The sequence below is a fragment of the Balaenoptera borealis genome (genome assembly GCF_965194805.1).
Source record: "Balaenoptera borealis genome assembly, chromosome: 13".
Lineage (NCBI taxonomy): Eukaryota > Metazoa > Chordata > Mammalia > Artiodactyla > Balaenopteridae > Balaenoptera > Balaenoptera borealis.
The window spans coordinates 16,573,705-16,594,640 of NC_138870.1; the positions used below are offsets into that span (position 1 = coordinate 16,573,705).

Genomic DNA, 20,936 nt, shown 5'->3' on the forward strand with positions numbered 1-20,936 from the left:
TGTGCGAGGAAGGTATTTTGTAATTGTTTGCCACCTACCCCCAGTGTTTGGTGTTTGCTAAGGTCAGTGTTACAGTGGCCTGCAGTTGTTCGCGTTCTCTCAGTGGCAGTGAGCATGGTTGGTTAGGGTAAATGTTGAAAAGTGAGTGGAAGTTGACTCACTGACGCTCCTAAATGTTGGCGTTTATGAACTTCCCTGTTAATATTTAATTTTAATTTGATGAGGATGTTTTATGTGTTCTTAAACATAAAATTTCTTCTAGTGAATGCTTTCTTTGTGCATATAAATTAAGGTAGAATTTGCTTTAGCTTGTTTTCAAAACGTTCAAACTTGAATATTTTATCAAATGAAAGAGGTCATTGCGGAAAATGCTATAAGACAGTATTTACATATTTATATCTGCCCTGTTTGAAACAAAATAATAATGTACTGCTTTAAATTAGTTCTATTTAAAGAGGGATTTTGCATTAGGATAACCCTTGAAAAGATGTTCAATCATTTTTCTTTTAATTTTTAAAAGAAATATGCTTTTGTTAATTTGTCATTTATTTTCCCACAAAATGTTTTCATCATAGTTTTGCCTATTGGAATGCTTTAGAAATCAGCATTTCATGAATCCAAAGTCTAGTCTTCACTTCAGAGACTGGTGCTATTAAATTTAACCACAGTGTACATTATACAATCTAATAAAGACATGTTTGCCAACAAAATAGTAAGATAAGCCTTCCCTCAAAATTCCACACTGCCAGAAGGCTTCTAAGGTACATGGGGAATAACTTTCTTAAAAGCACCTCTGTCTATAAAGCTAGAGATCCTTCTGACAAACAATGGGATATTACAAAAATTAGGGTTAAAAACAACGATATGAATGTGACTCTGAAGTTATCTAGAATCTCTGGAAATAAACTTAGTGGTTTATTCATTTATTGTTAATTTACTGCTCACCTCAACAAATCAAAACTGGCATTGCAGACACATAGAACTTGAGCAGCTCTTGGGAAAGGACAGGTAAATATGTCGAAAAGACCACCATTTGCTAAGATGCCTCTCCTCACCTCCCTTTCCCGGATTGAGCTGTTTCCTCCCTTGGCCTTAGTGGCCCAGATCCAGTTGAGGCTTCTGTGCCCATCCTTTGCTCCCTTGGCAAGGTGACTTCTACAGTCTCAACTTTTAGGCGACGCGCTAAGGAGTGCCTCTCTAGAAGGTGGAAAAGGCAAGGAAATGGGATCTCCCCTAGAGCCTCTGAAGGGAACATGGCCCTGCCCACACTTTGGTTTTGGCCCATTGAGATGATTTCAGACTTCTAGCCTCCAGAAGTATAAGAGAATGAATGTGTGTTGTCTCTTAATTAATTAATTAATTAATTAAAATAAAAATCTCAACTTTGTATCGATCCTCTCTGTTCTGTCAACATGTCAACAGAACTTTTCCAGTAACTCACCTTTTTCTTATATTAGATCCCAAAATAGTGATATTATTCCACTTTAAAAATTTTGTGATAATGAGAAGAATTGTAGAATTTGATTGTTTAAATGATGATTTGCATTGAAATAAGACTATTTCTGATGGCAAAAATTGGACATTTTTAGATAATAGACAGTGCATAAAAAACATGGTGAGGGCTTTGCCCAGAAACTCAGATATGCCTAAATGTGTACATCCTTAAGGTTTCCTAAAGAAAAATCTCTCTTTAAATAAATCGAAAAATTTTATGGTTTCAAATAATTGCATTTAATATAAATGAAATATTTACCTTTGAACTGTCCTGTATTTTACATCAGTAGTAAGGTTGTTAAGTTATGTAGAAAGAATTCTTGGTAATTTTGAATTTTAATGAAATTTTTCACTCAGCTCAAACATTTCCAGCTTTTAATCTTGTTACTGCCAGTAGCCGATTCTAGGTGACCAGGTGTATTTTTATGGGCATTATTGGTTGCCTGGGTTTATAAACTGATTCGCGAGTTTTATGTAATTATAAATTTGAAAGTAGATTTTAAAACCTGAAAGTCAGAGGCTCTGGTCACATTTTATAGACTGTATATCATACCAAGAGAACATGTACTAATTGATACTCTTTCAACACTTATTCTGCTTGCTCAAATAAATCATCAGAATAACCTAAGGCCAATTTTTAATGGATTTAAATTCTCTTAATCCCTATCACTATTCATGAACAATAGAACCAAAGGGTAGTCTCTGAGTTACTTCAGAGGTAAATTCATCTCTGATATTATAACAAATAAAAAATAAAAATGCCTTGTCTGAAATGCTGAAGATTTACATATTATACAGTCAATCGAAAACTCTTGACTTCTGGTGCCATATCACCATCATGAGGACAAGTCATGTACTGAAGTGTTTTTAAAAATAACAAAAGCTATACTAATTATATGGTAGAATTTTCTTCTGCTTTTTGTTTTACTCTGAAGTACGCTATTACAGTTTGTTTATGTTTTTACCCAGTTAGTAGACTATTCAACGTCTACATTTCTTAAGATGAGCCTAGGTTTGTCATTTTTGTGAATTTTAAGATAAAACCCCAAAGTATAATCTGTGAAAATAAAATAATCCTAACTGGGTACTTTATGAACCTCATCCAGGTTCTATTTCGAAAATGAATAAATACATAATATATCAGTAACTCATTTTCTTCTCATTTAGCTTAGTCATCACTGAACGTTAGAGAAGCTTTTGGGTAACGTTTAAGTGAAACTTGGAAATTTCATCCTGCAGTATACCTCTGGAATGGATTTGACATTGTCTCTTCCCTCGTTCATTCCTCTACTACCAGAATATAGGAGAGGGGGGAAAGGCCATAAGTGCAATCTTGCAGTGACCCTGTACTTGCCAGGAAGTTGGAGTAAATTCGAGATTATCAGCAGTTGTAAGGGCATCTCCTCCTGAAGAATGGAGTGTCCTCTTGCCGTTCTTTGATGGTGAGGGAAAAGAGACTGTCTTGATATATTTTCTTGTTTTCTCAGAACAGGGCAGATTGAGTATGAGTTTTAGAGCTATATGACCCTGCTGAACATGTATTTGATGACTAGGAGTTCCTAATATTTCGTGGAGCCACGTGCAAATCATCTGTTTGAAGCCGGCATAACAGGTCCCCATAGAAGCTGACTGTTATCAACCGCCTGCTGTTCAGCTGGGGCATATATATCCACTTCAGCAGGTCTAACATGGCGAGCAGGGACTTCATTTTCTTACTCTTGTCCCTTACGAGGATTTCCTCCGGTGTCTAGTTCTCGACTCCTGTAATCTGGACCAGGACTGGTTGTATTGAGCAAAGGAAAGAAGCTGGGATCCTAGAAACTAGAGCAGGAGCTGAGGAGAGGGAACTAGGCGAGGCCTCTGTGGATGAAGAGGTGGAGCAGGGGCTGGAGCTTCTTCGATCAGTCGTAAAGGGAGGATTAATAGGATTGGGGAGATTAGGCCATGTTCCCATCCCTTCATCCATCTTCTTCCCTCCATTTGTTTCTTTCTTCCTCACTTGCTTTTTCTTTCTCTTTCTGTTAGTGATTGAAGAGCAGTTATGAGGGAATTTCTGCCAGCTTTCCACGTAGGCCATGGTAAGAGAAAATGAGATGCTTAAGAACTGAGATGAAGAAATATGTAGGTAGGGATGGACAGAAGGATCTAGAGACTTGCAGCAGCCCTTCACAGGCCTTTTGCAAGCACGCTGCCCCCTGGTGGGTAATATTGAGCATATGCCAGCCCTCCTCTCCCTCTTCCCTCCTCCTCCTCCTCCTCCTCTCCCTCCTCCCCCTCCCCCCTCCTCCCCCCTCCCCCCTCCTCCTCCTCCTCCTCCCCCCCTCCTCCCCCTCCTCCTCCTCCCCCCCTCCTCCCTCCTCCTCCTCCCCCTCCTCCTCCCCCTCCTCCTCCTCCCCCCCTCCTCCCCCCCCTCCTCCCCCCCTCCTCTCCCCCCAGCCACCAGTATGATTAAACAGTCCAGTAGCCAGCCTCCCCGTTACGGAAAACCTGATACAATAAATGGAGTTTGACTCCTACACTTGTGAGCTTTGCTTGTGCTGGTACTGCAGCAGACATTTTTTCATTTTTTAAACATAAAATGGTAACATCGAATGTGCTTTCACAAATGGCCCTTAAAATTATGACATTCTGCCTTTACCCCTGTCCCTTCAAGCGTCACTGTAGTTAACTGCATCAGAAACAGCTGCATGAGAACGGGAAAGGAAGGGACATCCCTCAGTCAGTCACACCTGTGTTGGGGATTGCCAAAAGTTCTTTGTGAAAAGAATATGACTCTGCTACGGTAATTTTATGAAATTCATTTGCCCCTACCCAGCTGGAGCTGTCTTCCCCGCCCCCCTCAGCATGGAACATACCTAAGTCATTTCTGAATTTAGCATCAAATGGTATATTCTTTAACACCAGATGGCTAAAGGACCTTATCCTCAAATTTTCATGGAAAAGCTGGAAGTTTCTCATAACAAACCAGCTTGCCATAGTACAAGAAAGGAAAAATACAGCTCAAGCATACCTGTGGTGTTCTTCTTGCATGAAAATGTTGAAGGTTAGCAAGTCAATAACTCAATCCTTCTTTTATCAGCACATTTTTTTATAGTATGAGCAAACGCTTGTGAGGAGGATGAGAGTCATTTTTGATCATACTAACCTCTAAAACATCTTCAAGAGTAAGCTGAAGTTTCTGATTTGCAAAAGTTTTGTAGTAGCATTCAGGTTTTATAATGTAATTCTTTTATAAAGATTAATATTTTATGAGCCGTGCGCTAAAACTACTAGTGCCTTTTGGAAGAAGTCTGATATTCTATTAATATTACTGGTTGCTGTGGACATTGCTCACCAGCATGCTTTCTGTATCCTTTCAAGAAACCACAATGTAAAAACAGGAACTCTGACCACTTTTAAACATACTTATGCCAAGGGAAATGCAAAAAGGAACAGTTAACTGGGTGTATGTAATTGGTACTGAAACCATTCAAGGTAAAAATCTCAGTACTTTCTTGCCTTTTGTTCTTTGTGTTCATGAAAGACAGCTTCCCTATAAGGGAAGAAATGCTAACAAGATGATTGAAAAGATTCTTGATGGCTTTCATTGTTGTCCATTCAGCAACCTCATTCTATTGAGCTATTAAGCAAGATCCCATTTTCTCTAATATTTGAAGGGGTCCTAGAGCTTCTATTTTTAGGGATGACTGAGAGCTACAGGAGGTAATGTTTCTAGGGGATATAGAAAAGGCATTTGAAAAAAAGCAAACTAAGGAAACTGGAAAACTGAAAGAATATTATTTAACACTTACTAACCCAAACTAGTTACCTAGTGTAGAATATCTGTATTTTCTTTTGCCGTGATATTCAGAGCATTCCTCTCTCTCTCTCTCTCTCTCTTTCTCACACACACACACACACACCATTCCTCCTTTTTTCTCTTTCTGTCTCTCCCTTCCTCTGCATATTTGATCATAGAAGTGGGAGAGGGAGATGACACTGAGAAAATTCTTAATCAGGACATGACATCATAATGGCAGAATATAAATAAATGGACAGTGGGTAGATTAGAATTTAGAAAGTGGAAAGATTTAATACACATGTGTCAATACTCTGATCTCTCGGCCTATCGGATGCTTACCCATTATTATCATGGTTCTCCTGTTTCTTACCAGTGATTCACCTGGCCCTTCTTGATAACTGTTTTCACCCCTCTCAACCCTAACTGGGGAAGTGCCCTGTTTCTTGGTGTTCTCTCATCTGAACATTCATCTACTCATTATTTTACTAGTTGTCTCTTCGTTACTTTTCATCTCTAGCCCCTGGGTTTCTCCCAGAAAGCAGAGCCTGTGATGTGGGCTTCCTTGATGTGGGCTTGTTTGCAGGAAGTTTACTTTAGGAAGTGATTCCAAGGTACAGGAGTACAGAGAGTGAGACTATATACTATCAACTGCCATAGGCAACTGGGGCCTCATCTGATACTTGTTGACAAACAAATAGAAACCCAGCTGAACTAGAGAAGAGTACTCACTCCCGTCTTCCACTGACCAAGGGTTGTCCCTTGAGACTAACTCTCTAGCACACTGAGGTTATGCATACATGAGCACCCAGTGGGTTCCCATACACCCAGGAAGACCTGAAACCGAAGATGTGGAGAGGGGCACAAAAGGCATCTAAAACACCTCTCTCTGCAGTTTCTGTTACGTAGTTATAGTTGCTCACGGAGATCTCCATTTGGAAGTTCTGCCTTCAGTACATCTCCAGCGTGTCCAAAATTAAGGTTGTTATCTGATCCCTCAATTCCCTGACCAAAAAACTGAAAGCAGAAGTGGTTCAAAATATTGGTCACCTTTAACCCCATTGATGTAACAGATATTTGTTGAACACATCATCCTTGGGGGAGAGATTGATGGACTTTGAGAAGGATTAGGACCTTTCTTTAGCTGTTTGCTTAGACCTAGAACATAAAGTGGGAAAAGAGGAAAGTCTCCTCCAGCTGTGGCTCGGACAGCCTCTCACAGCCTGGTGGATGAAAAGAAAAACAACCGGCAGACTACCTGGAAGGACCCCCAATGTGATGGTCCTTGGTACCCTGCCTGCTGTTCCACCACTCTTGAGTGTGGAGATTCTACAAATTTATGAAAATGGCAGAATCAAGTCATCCAGCCTCCTGGAGTTGTATTACGTTCTCCTAATATTTCATGTGCCCAACACCAACTCATGTTAAAGCTAACAATACCTTGAAACTGGAGTTAAAAGTACTTTCAAAAAACACTTTTACTGAAAACAGGAAAATCATGGAATTCTATAGAACCATCCGAACAGATTTTACTTTAGCTGATACATAATATCTGCATGGTGTTTAGTCAGGATCATAGAAGCCACCAAAACACCTTCCACGTACTAGCTCCTTGTTACCATTTAGTCAACAAATCCTGGCAGTACTCAAAGCGCCTGCCACATTGTCTTTCAACTAACTCAGGAAACTTAAAACTCCTGGTTGCCTACAAAATAAAGTCTCTTTTTCGTTTGTTACTCAAGCCCTCATTTCATCACCACCACCCCCTACCAACCTGTGAAACACTTCCTCCCCCATAAACCCTTTTCTCCAGCCAGCACCTCATCGTTTCTCAGATACTACAGAAGCACCCCCATTCTCTACAATGTGCACCTGCCCAGCGTCTGTCCATCCTAATAGCTTAAGTATCACTTCACAGTTTTCAAAGTGCTGTTATATACCGTGTCCCATCTGCTTCTAATACTTGCCTCTGCAGCATGTGGCCAGTTACTTTTGTCCCCAGTCACGTTGAATGACTTGTCCAAAATCACAAAGCTAGGATGAATACCTTGTATTAATGAATTTTCTTTCTTTTTTTTTTTTTTAATCTATTCTTCCTTCAAAATCAGGAGTTGTTCTTGTACTTATAGAATAGTTCTATTTCAGGTTGCTGATCTTTGTTACCTGAAGAATATCAGCTCTTGGTTATGTAACTGGCTATTCTTCTATCTAACAAGATAGGAAAATGAAAACAAAATTTCCCCACCCCTCCTAAAATGCATAATACTTACACAGTTCCACAGTTTATTTACAAAAGCAGATATTTTTATAAGCCAATTATTGCGGCTTTTGTTTGCTTCTGTGTTATTTTTTTAATGTATTTTTTCAGAAAGTTCATTCAGCTGAGATTTATGGAGCTCAGTGTCAGGCAGGATGTTAGAGGTTGCAAAGTAGAATTGTAAATGATTTTCAAAGCTCAGGAAGGAAATAAAGTTGAGCATAAATGCCAAAGTCATTTCTGGGATCAACCTAAGGATGTGATTATGTAGTTAAAACATAAGCTGATAAATCTTTGAATTAATGGTACGAATTCTGCTACTCAGTGCCAATTTTAACTCAGTAAGAATACAATTGCTATTAATAAAACCCAGATCCTGTACCTAGAAGATATTTTACTTTTGATTTGAAGCTCAAATATATTTTTCTAGTAGATTTACCCATTGGCCAGAACAAATACTTTTTTTTAGCTAACAGAGATGTAAGATTTTCACTTTGGGAATGTCTTGTCCCTTTAAAATAGTATTGTTTTATGGTATCGTTTTACAAAATGCTTGCAAAGAAGAGAAATATATGACCGTTTCAAACACAATATTTATTTATTTCCACAACAAAGCATTTGTACAAAATGGATTTTGAGCTTTTTTAATATTTTCAGTTGCCTGTGGATGCCAGGAATAAAGATGGTAGCATCAGATAATACATTACTTAAAGTTAAAGGAGCAATTGTTTAAAAAAAAAAAAACAGTCATTAATCAAGGAAAACAGATTTAAGCCACTGAAGTAAACATCAGATCTATAAAATGTATCCCGTAGCCAAAAGGATTTTAATTTTTTAAAAAATTCTTGAGACTCGTAGGTGAAAAAGGATGAAACTCACGGTAAATAAATTATATATGTAAATTATTTGGAAAGACATTAGCCTAGACCTTAAAAGTTTACTTCAAAATATACCACAGGTATATACCTCAAAATGGTGGCTTAAAAAATTCAGCAATTTAAATAAGTTTGTGTGTAGAGATTACCCTCCTTTTGTTCTGCTGGATTTAGGGGTATTTTCATATTTCTCAATAAATGGACTTTATTCCTGAAGCCAGTACTTACAGCATCAGTCAGTCTAGAAATGCTCTTTTTTTTTTCCTTCTTTTCTTTTAAGGAAATGTCAGATACATTTGACTTCTGTGTTAGTGTCGCAATGTGTTTTTTCTTTTTCTTTCTTTGTTTTTAATCCGTCTTTCTCCCTTGAAGAAAAAGAGGATATGTTGTATGGTCCAGCTACATCATTTAAAGTACCATTGATTTCTCTGAATACATATAATAGTAATACTTTCCCAAAGTTTTACCTTTAGAAACCATATATAGCATAGAAGAGCTTGTTCTGATTGCTTTAAAATTGCCAAAGAAATAGACCTCCATACTTTGCCCCATTGGCTATAAAGAGACTTATTTACATTCTTCTATTTAAAAAGTCACTTCAGATTTTCCTGCTTCCTGTTAAACAATGCCTGGTTTCTATAGGTAGTCATACCCTTCAATCTCAGGTTCTCGGACTTTCAGAAGTGCCTGGAGTGAGAGTGGAAGGCATTTACATTGTCATTATCCAAATGGCCTGTTTACAAAGGCCCCTGCATTCCTCAGCTTCACCCTGGGCATGTCAAATTCTTCAGCCTTTTATTTTTGCCACACATCTTAAAAGTTTATTGATCTAGACACAGGAGGACATTCTTGAGAGATGGATTCTTCAGTGATGAGGCTATCAGGGTTTTTGGCTATTGTTAAGACAGATTCTCAACTTAAAAATTCTTTTTCTAAGATGTCTTTAAGAACGCAGGAAAAATCCATTTTCCATTTAAATGGAAAATGACAGCACAGAAATGGGTTATCAGTAAAGGACAAAAGCTCTGTAGGGTGGATAGAAATCATCCAGACTTCTTGCCCCCGCCCCCAAAAGAGGGAGGAAGCTCAGACTCGCAGAATTCAGACTCGAGGAATCTCCTTTACTAGACAGAGCTTGAGCAGATGTTTTCCCTTACGGGAATGAGATACAAATCTAGGGGGAAATTATACTTAACTTTACTGGTCTAGAATTTCTAGACTTACAATCCAGTATAATAGCCACTAGCCATATGTGGCTACTTAAGTTAGTTACACTTTTATAAAAATAAGATTCATTTTCTCCGTCACACTGGCCACATTTCAGGGGCTGAGGAGTCATTGGTGTGGCATGTTGGACGACACTAATGGAGAACATTTCCATCATCATAGGAAGTTCTATTGGACAGTGCTATTCTAGGTGAATCATTATGTAAACTTTTCAAAGAGCAGTTAAGGGACTTCCCTGGCGGTCCAGTGGTTAGGACTCTGCGCTTCCACTGCAGGAGGCTCGGGTTTGATCCCTGGTCGGGGAACTAGGATCCCGCATGCCGCGCGGCCAAACAAATAAATGGCAATTAAGCCACTACTTAACCACTTCTTATACCTAAAGGGCGGTTGGGAAATTAATCTTCCCAAGGATAAATTATATGAATGATTGTCCTGGCTTTGCTCACTGCTAGTCTTTCTCCTTCCCGCCCCTCCCCCTAAAAATTATTCTGGAGCATTTATCTCATGACTTACAATATCCTGTTCCTTCTGCATTCCTAGCTGGTCCAATTTCTGTAGAGATAGAGACCTTGAAACGGATATTAGAAGTTGCTAGGATAATAGAACAACTGGCAACTGGAAATTGGATTCGTAATGATACCCCGGCCCCCCACCCTGTGATTCTGCTGAGTCCACTAATATTATTAATAAGGAGATTCAGTTGCTTTTTTAAAGGGGTTAAGTCTCTTAATGCTATATTTCATACAAAGACAAGACTATTTTAGTCTACATGCAATATACTTGTGTTTAGATCATTAGTTTGAAATTTTTCATCTTTTGATAGTTGCACGGGTATCCTGACCAACATTTAGTACCAACTCATCAAGACCTTGAAGAATTCCTTAATGGTGATGGTTGAATTGGTCCTCAATGACTTAAATTAGTGCCAGGGTAGGACCATTGTTCTCAAGCCTGATTTCCTGTCAGACCTACCAACAGATCTTTAGAAAGACAAAAACAAAGTACAATTCTCAAGGCTGTCTGCCCCCCAGCCCCCAGTGAGAATTGCCAGAGCCCACTCAACCCTGCCTGTTTTGAAAACTCCACAGGTGATTTATTTTTTTCTCCTCAGTCAGGTTTGAGAACTACTGAGATAAATAATGACAAGGAACGCCAAAGAAAGAAGAGATGTCTGGGGTGTTTTTGAAACATAAAACACTATCTTAGTGCTTTCTAACCTTTTTCCTATATGGCCCACATAGAAAAGTGACAGTAGATGTGCTCACCTTGACAGAAACTTGAGGCCGTGCTGTTGGGAGCATGTTAGGCCCTCCGAGGACTGAGGTGGTCCCCAACTCCAGACACCTGGAACCCTTTCCCAGCCCGCAGGTGTCAGTTGGGAAGTTCCTACCAAGATCCTACCAACTATGGTGCAGTTGCATAGAATTGTGTTGAATAAGTTTTTTGGTGATGGGTTTTTAAATCAAGATATTTCTAACAGTAACATCAAAGGATGCTCTGTATTCATACTAGCCCAACGTACCTCAAACCTCAGAAAGAGGCTAGAGTTAAGTATCTCATTTTCTAGGTGGTTTTTGTAAACATTTGGACTTACAAATTTCAAGTAAAAATATGTGTTTTTGTTGTAAACAGAAATATATTGGCATTGCCTAAGTGTATTTCCAAGATATTTCCACTTAGGTTTTCTTATTTATTGCTGAAGTTAATTATGAAAATAGTGTCATCCCCAATTCATACATTCTCATTTTTATTATTATAAAATAGTGGACCTTTTATAATAGCTTTATAATTTAGCAATTAATTGGAAACTAAACCTGTATTACCGTTTAGTTCAAAGAAGGAATTAAAGCAGGAAGCAAAGCATTTAACTCATTTTCAAGTAAATTATTAAACATTCCCCAAGTACTAATTAGTCTTTCTCTTGCTCTGATTCCTGAAAACAAAAATACGTTAGCTATTAGCAGCGGTGCCTTAATGCTGCCTAGGATTCTTATAGTATTCAAACCAGAAGAGAATTGCTGGATAGTCCTTTTTTTTTAAGAACTTGAGCATGAAATTCTAAGGTGCTCATAGAGCATTACGTATTTGGCGGGGGGGAGGGGGGAGTCATATTTTACTGCTTTAATTCAAAAGCTGTTGTATAAAGTTTACGTAGCAAAAGCCAGATAGAATGTGCTGTTTCAGTGTAAATTACAGAGATGATCAATTTCTAAGTTTTAAAATACAGATATTTCATGAAACAAATGAACCTGTCTACGAAACAAACAGACTCACAGACATAGAGAACAGACTTGTGATTGCCAAGGGGGAGGAGGGTGGGAGAGGGATGGATTGGGAGTTTAGGGTTAGCAGATGCAAACTCTTATATATAGGATGGATAAGCAACAAGGTCCTACTGTACAGCACAGGCAACTATATTCAATATCCTGTGATAAACCATAATGGAATAGAACATAAAAAGAATGTATATGTATAACTGAATCACTTTGCTAAACAGCAGAAACTAACACAACATTGCAAATCAACTATACTTCAATAAGATAGCTAGCTAGCTAGCTAGCTAGCTAGAGATATTTCAGAGGTGATTTAGTGAAAGAAATCACTAGCCTATTTCTAGGATCTATTTGGAGAGAAAGCAGATCTAGTATTTCCAATTCAGTAAATCTGGAAAGAGTCAAATTTCAGGCAGATCATTGAAATTTTTTAATGCGGACCGAACTCCCATTGTGTGGGATCCTGAGTACTGTATTTAGCTGGCCTCAGCTGTTGCATGCCACGTGCAAGGAGAGTGCCACCACATACAGGACCACTCCCCTGTGCAGATTTTTCTTACAAGCCCAGTCATCCTAACAGCCCTTGGTCAGGTGAGTGTGGTGCCCAGAGGAATTCTGAAATAGTTCTGCTGCTTCTGTCTGCAGATAGACTTATCCCATCTCTCCAACTTGAGTAAAATGAGATTCCCAAGGAGTATGTAAGCTGAAGAACATTCACTGTCATCAAATTACATTTGACTTACTTCAACACCTTGAGAAAGAACATTGTAGTTACTTCTGCCAAAAGGAATCTTTAGACCAGCCTGTCATCTTCATGTTTTAATGGTATTGTCTACATCAGAGATTTTCAAGTTGCGCATTATAATTATCGGGGAATCAGGGTCTCTGTTCTTTTCAAGTTCCTCAAGTGATTCTGGGTTAAGAACCACTGGTTGAAATAAGCTTGAACTTTGATTTCTGAAGTAGACAGTAATAAAAAGGAAAAAAGATATTAATAAGATAGTCATAGGTATTTACAAATGCATTGGGGCAGCTTACTTTTTTTAGTTAGTTAACATTTCTTCAGTCAACTTCTGATGTGGATAAAGACTCATACGGCAGAATAAAGGTTGTGAGAACAGTTCTCTAGGTCAGGGCCTCGCTGCACTAAAGGACTCCAACAGCTTTGAACATGACACAAACACGTGTGCTAAAATTTTTTCTTAGCCTCTTTGTGTCACCAAGGGGTGTTTGCCAGAGAATATAGTTGTTTCATTAATCTAGTTTATTTGGTATTTATATATTTTTATCCTTGACTCTCTAATAACATTTTTTTTTTAATTAGAAAAGCAGTATCTATTCAGTGGAGAAAATTTGAGAAATGTAGAGAAGTATAGAGAAAGAAAAAAATAATGATCCGGTCCCACAATTTAAAATAATTACTGCTGACATTTTTCATTTCTTTGCTGTACTAAGTTGTCACTTTCCAAAGATGCCTTCTGATTTTAATATTCTAGGATTTGATATATACCTTTGAAATTTTTCATAATGAAAAACAGTCAATTCCAGAAGTGATCTCTGAGACACTCTGTACACTTTAAATGTTATTTTTTGTTAGACAGAGAAAGACAGATACTCCATGTTATCACTTATATGTGGAATCTAAAAAATAAAACAAACGAATGAATATAACAAAACAGAAACAGTCTCATGGATGTAGAGAACAAACTAGTGGCCACCAGTGGGAAGACAGGAGTGGGGAGGGGCAAGATAGAGGTAGGGGATTAAGAGGTACAAACTACTATGTATAAAGTAAATAACCTACATGGATATATTGTACAGCATAAGGAATATAGCTAATATTTTATAATAACTTTAAATCGGGTAAAATCTATAAAAATACTGAATCACCATTGCACACCTGAAAATAATATAATACTGTAAACTAACTATACTTCAATTTTTAAAATTTAATCTTTTTTTTAATGTTATTTTTACTCTTAGTATTTTTTTAGTTTTTCTGTTGCTAAGTCAGTGTCTTCTTGCAAGATCCTTCTCAGTGACTTAATATTTAATGATCTTTGACAGGTAAATTAAACAGTCATTTTTAAATCACAAACGTGGCTTCCCTCTATAACATACATATTTACCCTCTCAAAGTATTCCACTAAATAAATCAGGCTTGATTACCCTTCTGCAGAAATCATACTGTCTCTTCTCCCTTTATAAATACATTTCAAGTAAATTCCTCAGGCCTAGAGACTGAACACTAGTCATTGACCTGTACCACCAGATCAATCATTGATCTGCTCCACTTAAAGGTGGGAGCCGCCATATTAGCAGACCTAGCCCTTTGACAGTGGCCTCTTTGTAATGCCAGATTTCTGAGACTCCAAGGCAGTTTCAGTTTGACCTTGAGTGACTTTTACATTTGGATACTCTCTGACCTGCATTATTTCTTAAATATTCATATGCTCCTGACCTTCTTTCAAACCCCAGCCCCTCTACCGCCTCCCGCCAACCCCCCAACCTCTGAGTCAAGTACTCTTCTGTCTAATTTTCATGGCATGCTATTGAAAAGTAGCAAGTATAGATGAGATTGCTTTGAAAATCAAAATTAAATAATACTAAAAATGAAGAGAGACTTAAGCTACCTGTATTATACAAAGTGTGTATCAATGCAGTCAAATGATTGAGCCAAAACCAAAGGCAGTTACACTGTTCCAAGATCAACATTTGGCTAAGATAAAACAACCAGCGTTCCTTTAAAACATAACCTGTAAAATATAAAGAGGTCTTAAATTTCTGTAATAAATGTTTTTTTTCTGCTAAAGAAAAATTTATATCTATAGTTGTCTCTTTATGTTACTTTCCAACACTGTAAAATTTTTTCCTGTACTGCATATCAACATAGTTCTTACCTGTGTGCATGAATGAGATGTCACCTATAAATGCCTTGGTCCCTTATTGGATAACATTGGGGAAAAAAAGAAGTTTGAGTTGAACCGATGAGTAGATTTAACTGATGTATAGAAGTTTGAGTTTAACTAATAAGTAAATGTGTAGATTTAAAAACAAATTACTTACCTTGAATAAAACTTTTTAAAAGTAGATTAAACCAGTCACAGGAGGTTTCTTATTTAACAACCAAAACAGGTATTATTGACATGAAACATTGGTAACTAGACTGAAAATAAAATTGTCTAGGTATACAGTTTTCAAGATTTAATTTTTATTTATGCATTTAATCTTAATATTAGTAAATTTTTGTTGCAGATTTAGCTAAATCAGTAAAGTAGCATTTGTTAACCATGATGGAAATGCTTATATTCTATAATATGGGGGATGAAAATTATATAAACTAAGTGTTATAAATTGCAATTATAAACAGACTCGTCTGCTTATAAATGGTACAAACTTTGTTGGCCTTTTACCATGTATATATATAAAATTGTCTTTTGAATGCTTTAATTCTTGAGTCCAGAGCCTGCTAAAATAAATATTTTTCTAGAAGCAGTAATTAAGTACAATATAGCTGGAAATGTGAAACATGGTTTCAGCGTTTTAAGGAGCTAGGGAGATTCACTGAGTCTTTGCTGAATAAATTTTAGTTTGCATGTCTTTGAAATCATTCTACATACAGTGCTATACTTTGAGAAAATCCAAAATAGAGTATATATAAATGTTTATCAAGATTAATAAAATGTGTGATTGTCTAAGTGACAGGATATATTATTTGTAGAGAACTAAAATTTTTCTGAATAACCTTATAAAGAACTGAATATCATTTTAAGCTTTTTTTTTAACTATGTAAGTAATTGATTAAGTCATGCCATTTTTTTCCTTTTAAGTTTATAGGTTGTCGCCCTTTAGTTTATTCCTTGAATCTTGATGCTTTTATTATCTATTCTAGTATATATAGGAATATTCATTAATTGACAATATTGGTTATGTTTATAAAGTAAAACCTTTATTGCAATTAGTAAGCTTTTTTATAACCTTGGAAGTATTTTACAGCATTTAATACTTGTTTGAAATGGTTTATATTAAGTTGATTCTATGCAACCTTGGGATAATATGTAAACAACTGCACTATTAGGAAGATATTAAAGTAGAGGCTATATTTACAGTGTCGTCTTTCAAATCTAGCTATGCTGTAAACTGATGTTTGCTGTATGCTCCTCCTGATTTGAAATAGATGAAAGAAAATGAACCTATTATCACCATGGTTCACACAATGATTGAGAACTCGGCGCTAAGACCCCAACTGTACCAGCAAGTAAGGTCTTGGACAGTGAATGATACTGCTTTATCATCTGCAAAATCCCTCAGTGACAGTTTTGGTTTATCCTCAGAGTTACTCATAACATTAGTCTTTTTCTTATTCCATTTTTTTGTTTCTGTCTTTTTGGAAAAAACACAATTCATCCGTGCTTTTCAAGATGCTGCAGTTCTTAGCATGGCTTTGCTGAACATTTTGCTGTTGAATATTAAGTGTGCCATTTTCCTGAAGTTTTTGTGCAGAGTATTTGATTGATATGTACTTGGAGGTCTGCAGTACACTGGCAAAATTTTTACTAACTTGCCATTAATTTTGATTAACTCTAAAGGCATAACTGATTTTTAGGGAAAACTTTAAAAAAATTTTTTTTTTCCTTTCAGGGGCCGCCTCCCTACCCCACCCCACCCCAATGTTTTAGGAATAGATTATATTTGTATGGGAGTTATTTAAAGGTTGTTTCTGTACTGTGGTATGGTAAAAACTAAAGATAGCCATTTCTTACCATACTGGGAGTATCTTCTCCCTGTATTCTTTTCCCTCTTATGTAGTAGTCATCATGATCATCATATCTTACCCCATTCTTTTCCCTAACTCAAAATATGTGCCATGGAGTTGGCTGGCTTTAATTTAGGACCTTGGTAATCTGCAGATCTGCAAAAGAAGTCATGTTATACATTCCTATCCAGTTTTTTTGTATTTCATGGTCTAAATGTTCTTAGCTGTGTGTTTCACAACATCAGCTTCTTCCACTTCAACCCCCTCAAATTACTGTGGCCTACGACCTGTTACAATATTTTAAAAATCATACAGAGGGAGAAAATTAACTAACATGAAAAATGAATATATATTTTGATTAAAATATGTATAAAAGCACCTGGTAAAAAGAAGCACCTTGAGCTCGCACTGTCTTTAAAGGCCTCTGGTTTGCATTGGGCGCCTTGAGGGTCTGCATCATGGGCCTTGTAAACTGGGAGACTGAAACAGTTGGTGGATGGGTGGCTTATTTCTGAGCATAGTTTTTAATTAGCAATAAGGAGATAAAGTACTAAATATTTAAAGTTAAACAGCCTTTCTTTTCAAAAGAGAATGGAATCTTACCACTCTTATTAAAGTCACTAGATTTTAGAACCTTGACACTTCATTCTAAAAAGCCACACTGACAACCTTAGCACTTGTTCTGGAATTGATACCTTTTTCAGTGTCTGAAGCTGTCAGCTTATAATTTTATATGATGCCGATTGATGTGAGATCAAAGGCCTTCTGTTTTAATTAGGTTATGGTTTCATTTTTTACATTTTGTATATTTCCAGTAAGAATGAGAGCTGGGATTTTCTGTTCCATTTGGTTTGGTTTTTCTTTTTTTGTATTGATCGGTAATCAAGGTTGATGGTGCAGAAGTCATTGCTGATTGAAATCACTCAGTTGCACTAAAAGTTCTTACTGGAGTCTGTCAAAAATATGGAGGTATCTGAGACTGGTCTTATATAGCATCAGTAACCTTGAATACCGAAAGAGTAATAGATTCATATAAATATATTTCCTCATATTGATACTTGAAAGAAAAAAACCTGATATCGTATAGAACAGGAAGATCTGAATGTGTAACAGCAGCAGCCATGCCTGGGTTTGACATGGGCAGCCTGGTAATCGATATTGACTGTCAGTGCTATCAAATCTAGGGAGTTTTTAGATGATACTTTTCTTTAATCAGCCAGTAGTAAAGTACTTAATTATGGCAGAGTATCATTGGTAGATAAAAATGACAGATGTATTTCTTAAACTCTGTTAATATAAAATTCTATAAATTGAAATTACATCTTTTTTTTCCTCCAGATTTCCATTATCATGTTACTATTCAAAGAAAATCTTTGTGAAAGTTTATATTGTACACCTGATGGTTTGCTTTTCTGACATTGCATTGCAATGCTGTGTTAATAGGTTCCTGAAATTTAGCTGAAAATAAAGTGGCAATATAGTGTTTTATGACCAGTTTTTCTGAATCATAGCCATTCAGGTTTTCTCTCAGGAGAACCTCTGTGTTTGCATCTTCCTAGAAGAAGGAGGACACCTGAGGAATTACCTAGGCAGTAATTTTTTTTTTCTTTTTTTAAAAAATTTTTTGGCTGTACCACACAGCATACAGGATCTAGTTCCCCGACTAGGGATCGAACCCACACCGTACAGTGGAAGCATGGAGTCTTAACCGCTGGACCACCAGGGAAGTCCCAGTAATTTTCTTAAAATTAGTCAAAAAAAAGGATCTAAAACTGAATCAAAACAAATGCTAAGTGAGCTTCAAGTTGAAAAGCTCCTCTGCGTTTATTAATCATTCTACCACCTTTCACGAGTACAATTTTGTACCAGAATTTTTGTAACATACTTAATATCAGTGAAATTAATCACATGATAAATAATTGCTTTAAAGGTTACAGACTAATTGGCAAATACATACAGTCCAACAAGCATTTTTGAGTTTTCATAGAAATTAAAGTCTAATTTTATCAAATATTTCCCCAAAAGTCTTTTTTTTGTGTTTTGTATATATATTCATATGCTTTTAAAATATATATACACATATATATATTTCACATACTTAAAAAGGGATACTGTAGAAAGTTGAATTTTAATTGGCAAAAGTGATTTTGTTTTAACTTAATGCCAAACCAGTTTTTAAAAAGATTATAAGATACCTTACTATGAAAAAGTTCTGACTTTCTAAATATTATATAATACATATCCTTATATAGTCAGTAAAGTCTGTGTAATACGCTTCTCAGATTGAAGCTTGAGCACTGCTCAAGCTTATATAATTACCACGTAGCCCCCTTTCACTTACTTTTCTAGTGTTGCTGAGGTACCTCAAACAAAGGTATTCAAACTCAGAGCTTTTTTGCTAAAGATGAGTTTGAAAAATGCTAAAAAGTATTGCCATGAAACATTATTTCATGCAGAACTTGAGTTAATCAGAATATTCATGAAATTACATTTTTCTTATTAGTAGAATTTTCATATTGAGGACAAAATAGTAAACTTCAATTCTAGATGGAAATTTTTTTAATAAATTATATTCAGGAATTCCCTGGCAGTCCAGTGGTTAGGACCCTGTGCTTTCAGTGCCATGGCCCGGGTTCAGTCGCTGGTCGGGGAACTAAGATCCCGCAAGCCATGCGGCATGGCCAAAAAATAAAATTTTTTTAAAAATAAATAAATTATATTCATCTTTTCTTAAGAAAAACCTCAGTAATTATTATCAGTAATGGGAAATAGGCCATGCTTAAAAGTTAATTATTTAAAGAATAATCTTGTTTTCTTATGCTTTCCTTCTGACAGGCAAAAGAAATGTATTCAATATAGTGGAAGGTTGATTATTTTAAGATTTTTATTAGTTGATATTTAATTATCTTTATTGACTAAGTTGATAAAAGGTTTAAATAAATTTTCATTGGTACCAAAAATACAGGTACAACAAAATAAATCTAATTTATATGTGTAATATTTTTTCTGTCGCTTTAAGGAGATACCACTCTAAAATTATAAGTACACAGTACACATCTTTCTTTTTTATAATATGCCAACTGATATGAAAATGAATATGCAGTAAGATTCCCTAAATAAAAATATTATACCATTACCCTAAATATTTCTTACAAATTACTAAGTTTCCATTTTAAAATACTTGTCTTTTTTTCTTTTGACCCTGGGATATAGGGTACAAAGCATATTTTAATCTAGATATAGCACTAGCCACTAGTTATGTTCAAATTATGCATTCCATGGTTTAGTAAAGCTGTTTGGCGTTTAACTTTAAATATTAAATAAGCAAAGTATATGTAGACATTTAGTAGCTAAGGCTTTACATCTTTTATTTCTTAAAAAATGAGAAATACTAATTTTAGCATTATCTCACATTTTTTATTCTGGATCTAAGCATTTTAAAACTTATTTTTCATTACTTCCTTTTTTCAAGTGGAAGTATAAATTATTTTCTTGGATCTGGGTGCTTTAATTTAGAATGACAATTGACACTTCTCAGGACATATTCAGTGGTCTTTATTTTAAAATAGTGCACAAATATTCTGACTTTTGTCATTAAATTCATTTTTCATGTGATGTTCACTTCTATGAAAGTTTTGTGGCTTAATAATCACTGTGTATACCCCTAAATAGTCACAGAATCATTTGCATGAGGTACGTGAAAGCAGTGTCTTGAAGTGAAATATGGAAATCCAGGATTTATTATTGTATGTTTGGAATGCTTACATTTTTAATCTCCTGATTCCCACATTCCTAGATCCACTTAAAGTTATCTACTGTTTAATTATGCCTCTTGAGATGTAAATGTCAAGCAGTTTTTTACAGACAGGTCGTATATAGTTGTAACTTTTACATTCTTGTGCATTTGTATATGTATATACAAGATTTAATTTTCCAATCTAGAATGTAGTTGGGATACATTACTCCTATCCCCACTTTGAGAAAAAGTGTACCATTTAGTAAACATGCAGTGAGCCCCAATTACATTTTCCTACTATGTTTTTGTTACTGTCTAGCAGTCAATATAAAGTTAAAAGACAAGAGAGATAGTGCAGTTTTGCCTGCAGAGGCGCTATGATGTGACCTGGGGTATAACTGACTGGGATGGCTTTTGAAATCTTGGTAAGCACCATCAGAAATGAGGATTTGCCTGACCAAAAGATATTTGGAAGAAGCTGAAAAAAGGATGTTTAAATACACTGAATAATAATTCACTACAATATAATGAAGCACATGG

General features: G+C 36.1%; 1 protein-coding gene across 22 annotated transcripts in view; it reads left to right on the plus strand.

Moving 5' to 3' along the window:
* The window catches only part of PLEKHA5 (pleckstrin homology domain containing A5), a 236,855-nt gene that overhangs the window by 180,734 nt on the left and 35,185 nt on the right, over positions 1–20,936 (plus strand). For 13 of the 22 annotated variants that reach the window (XM_082351900.1, XM_082351901.1, XM_082351877.1 and 10 more), the window contains one exon: positions 16,082–16,162. The exons of 8 other annotated variants lie outside the window; for them this stretch is intronic. In XM_082351900.1, coding sequence (XP_082208026.1) covers positions 16,082–16,162 — 81 coding nt within the window. Of the gene's footprint in view, positions 1–16,032; positions 16,163–20,936 lie in introns of those variants that run through there. One more of the 22 variants, XM_082351889.1, reaches the window with a different exon arrangement.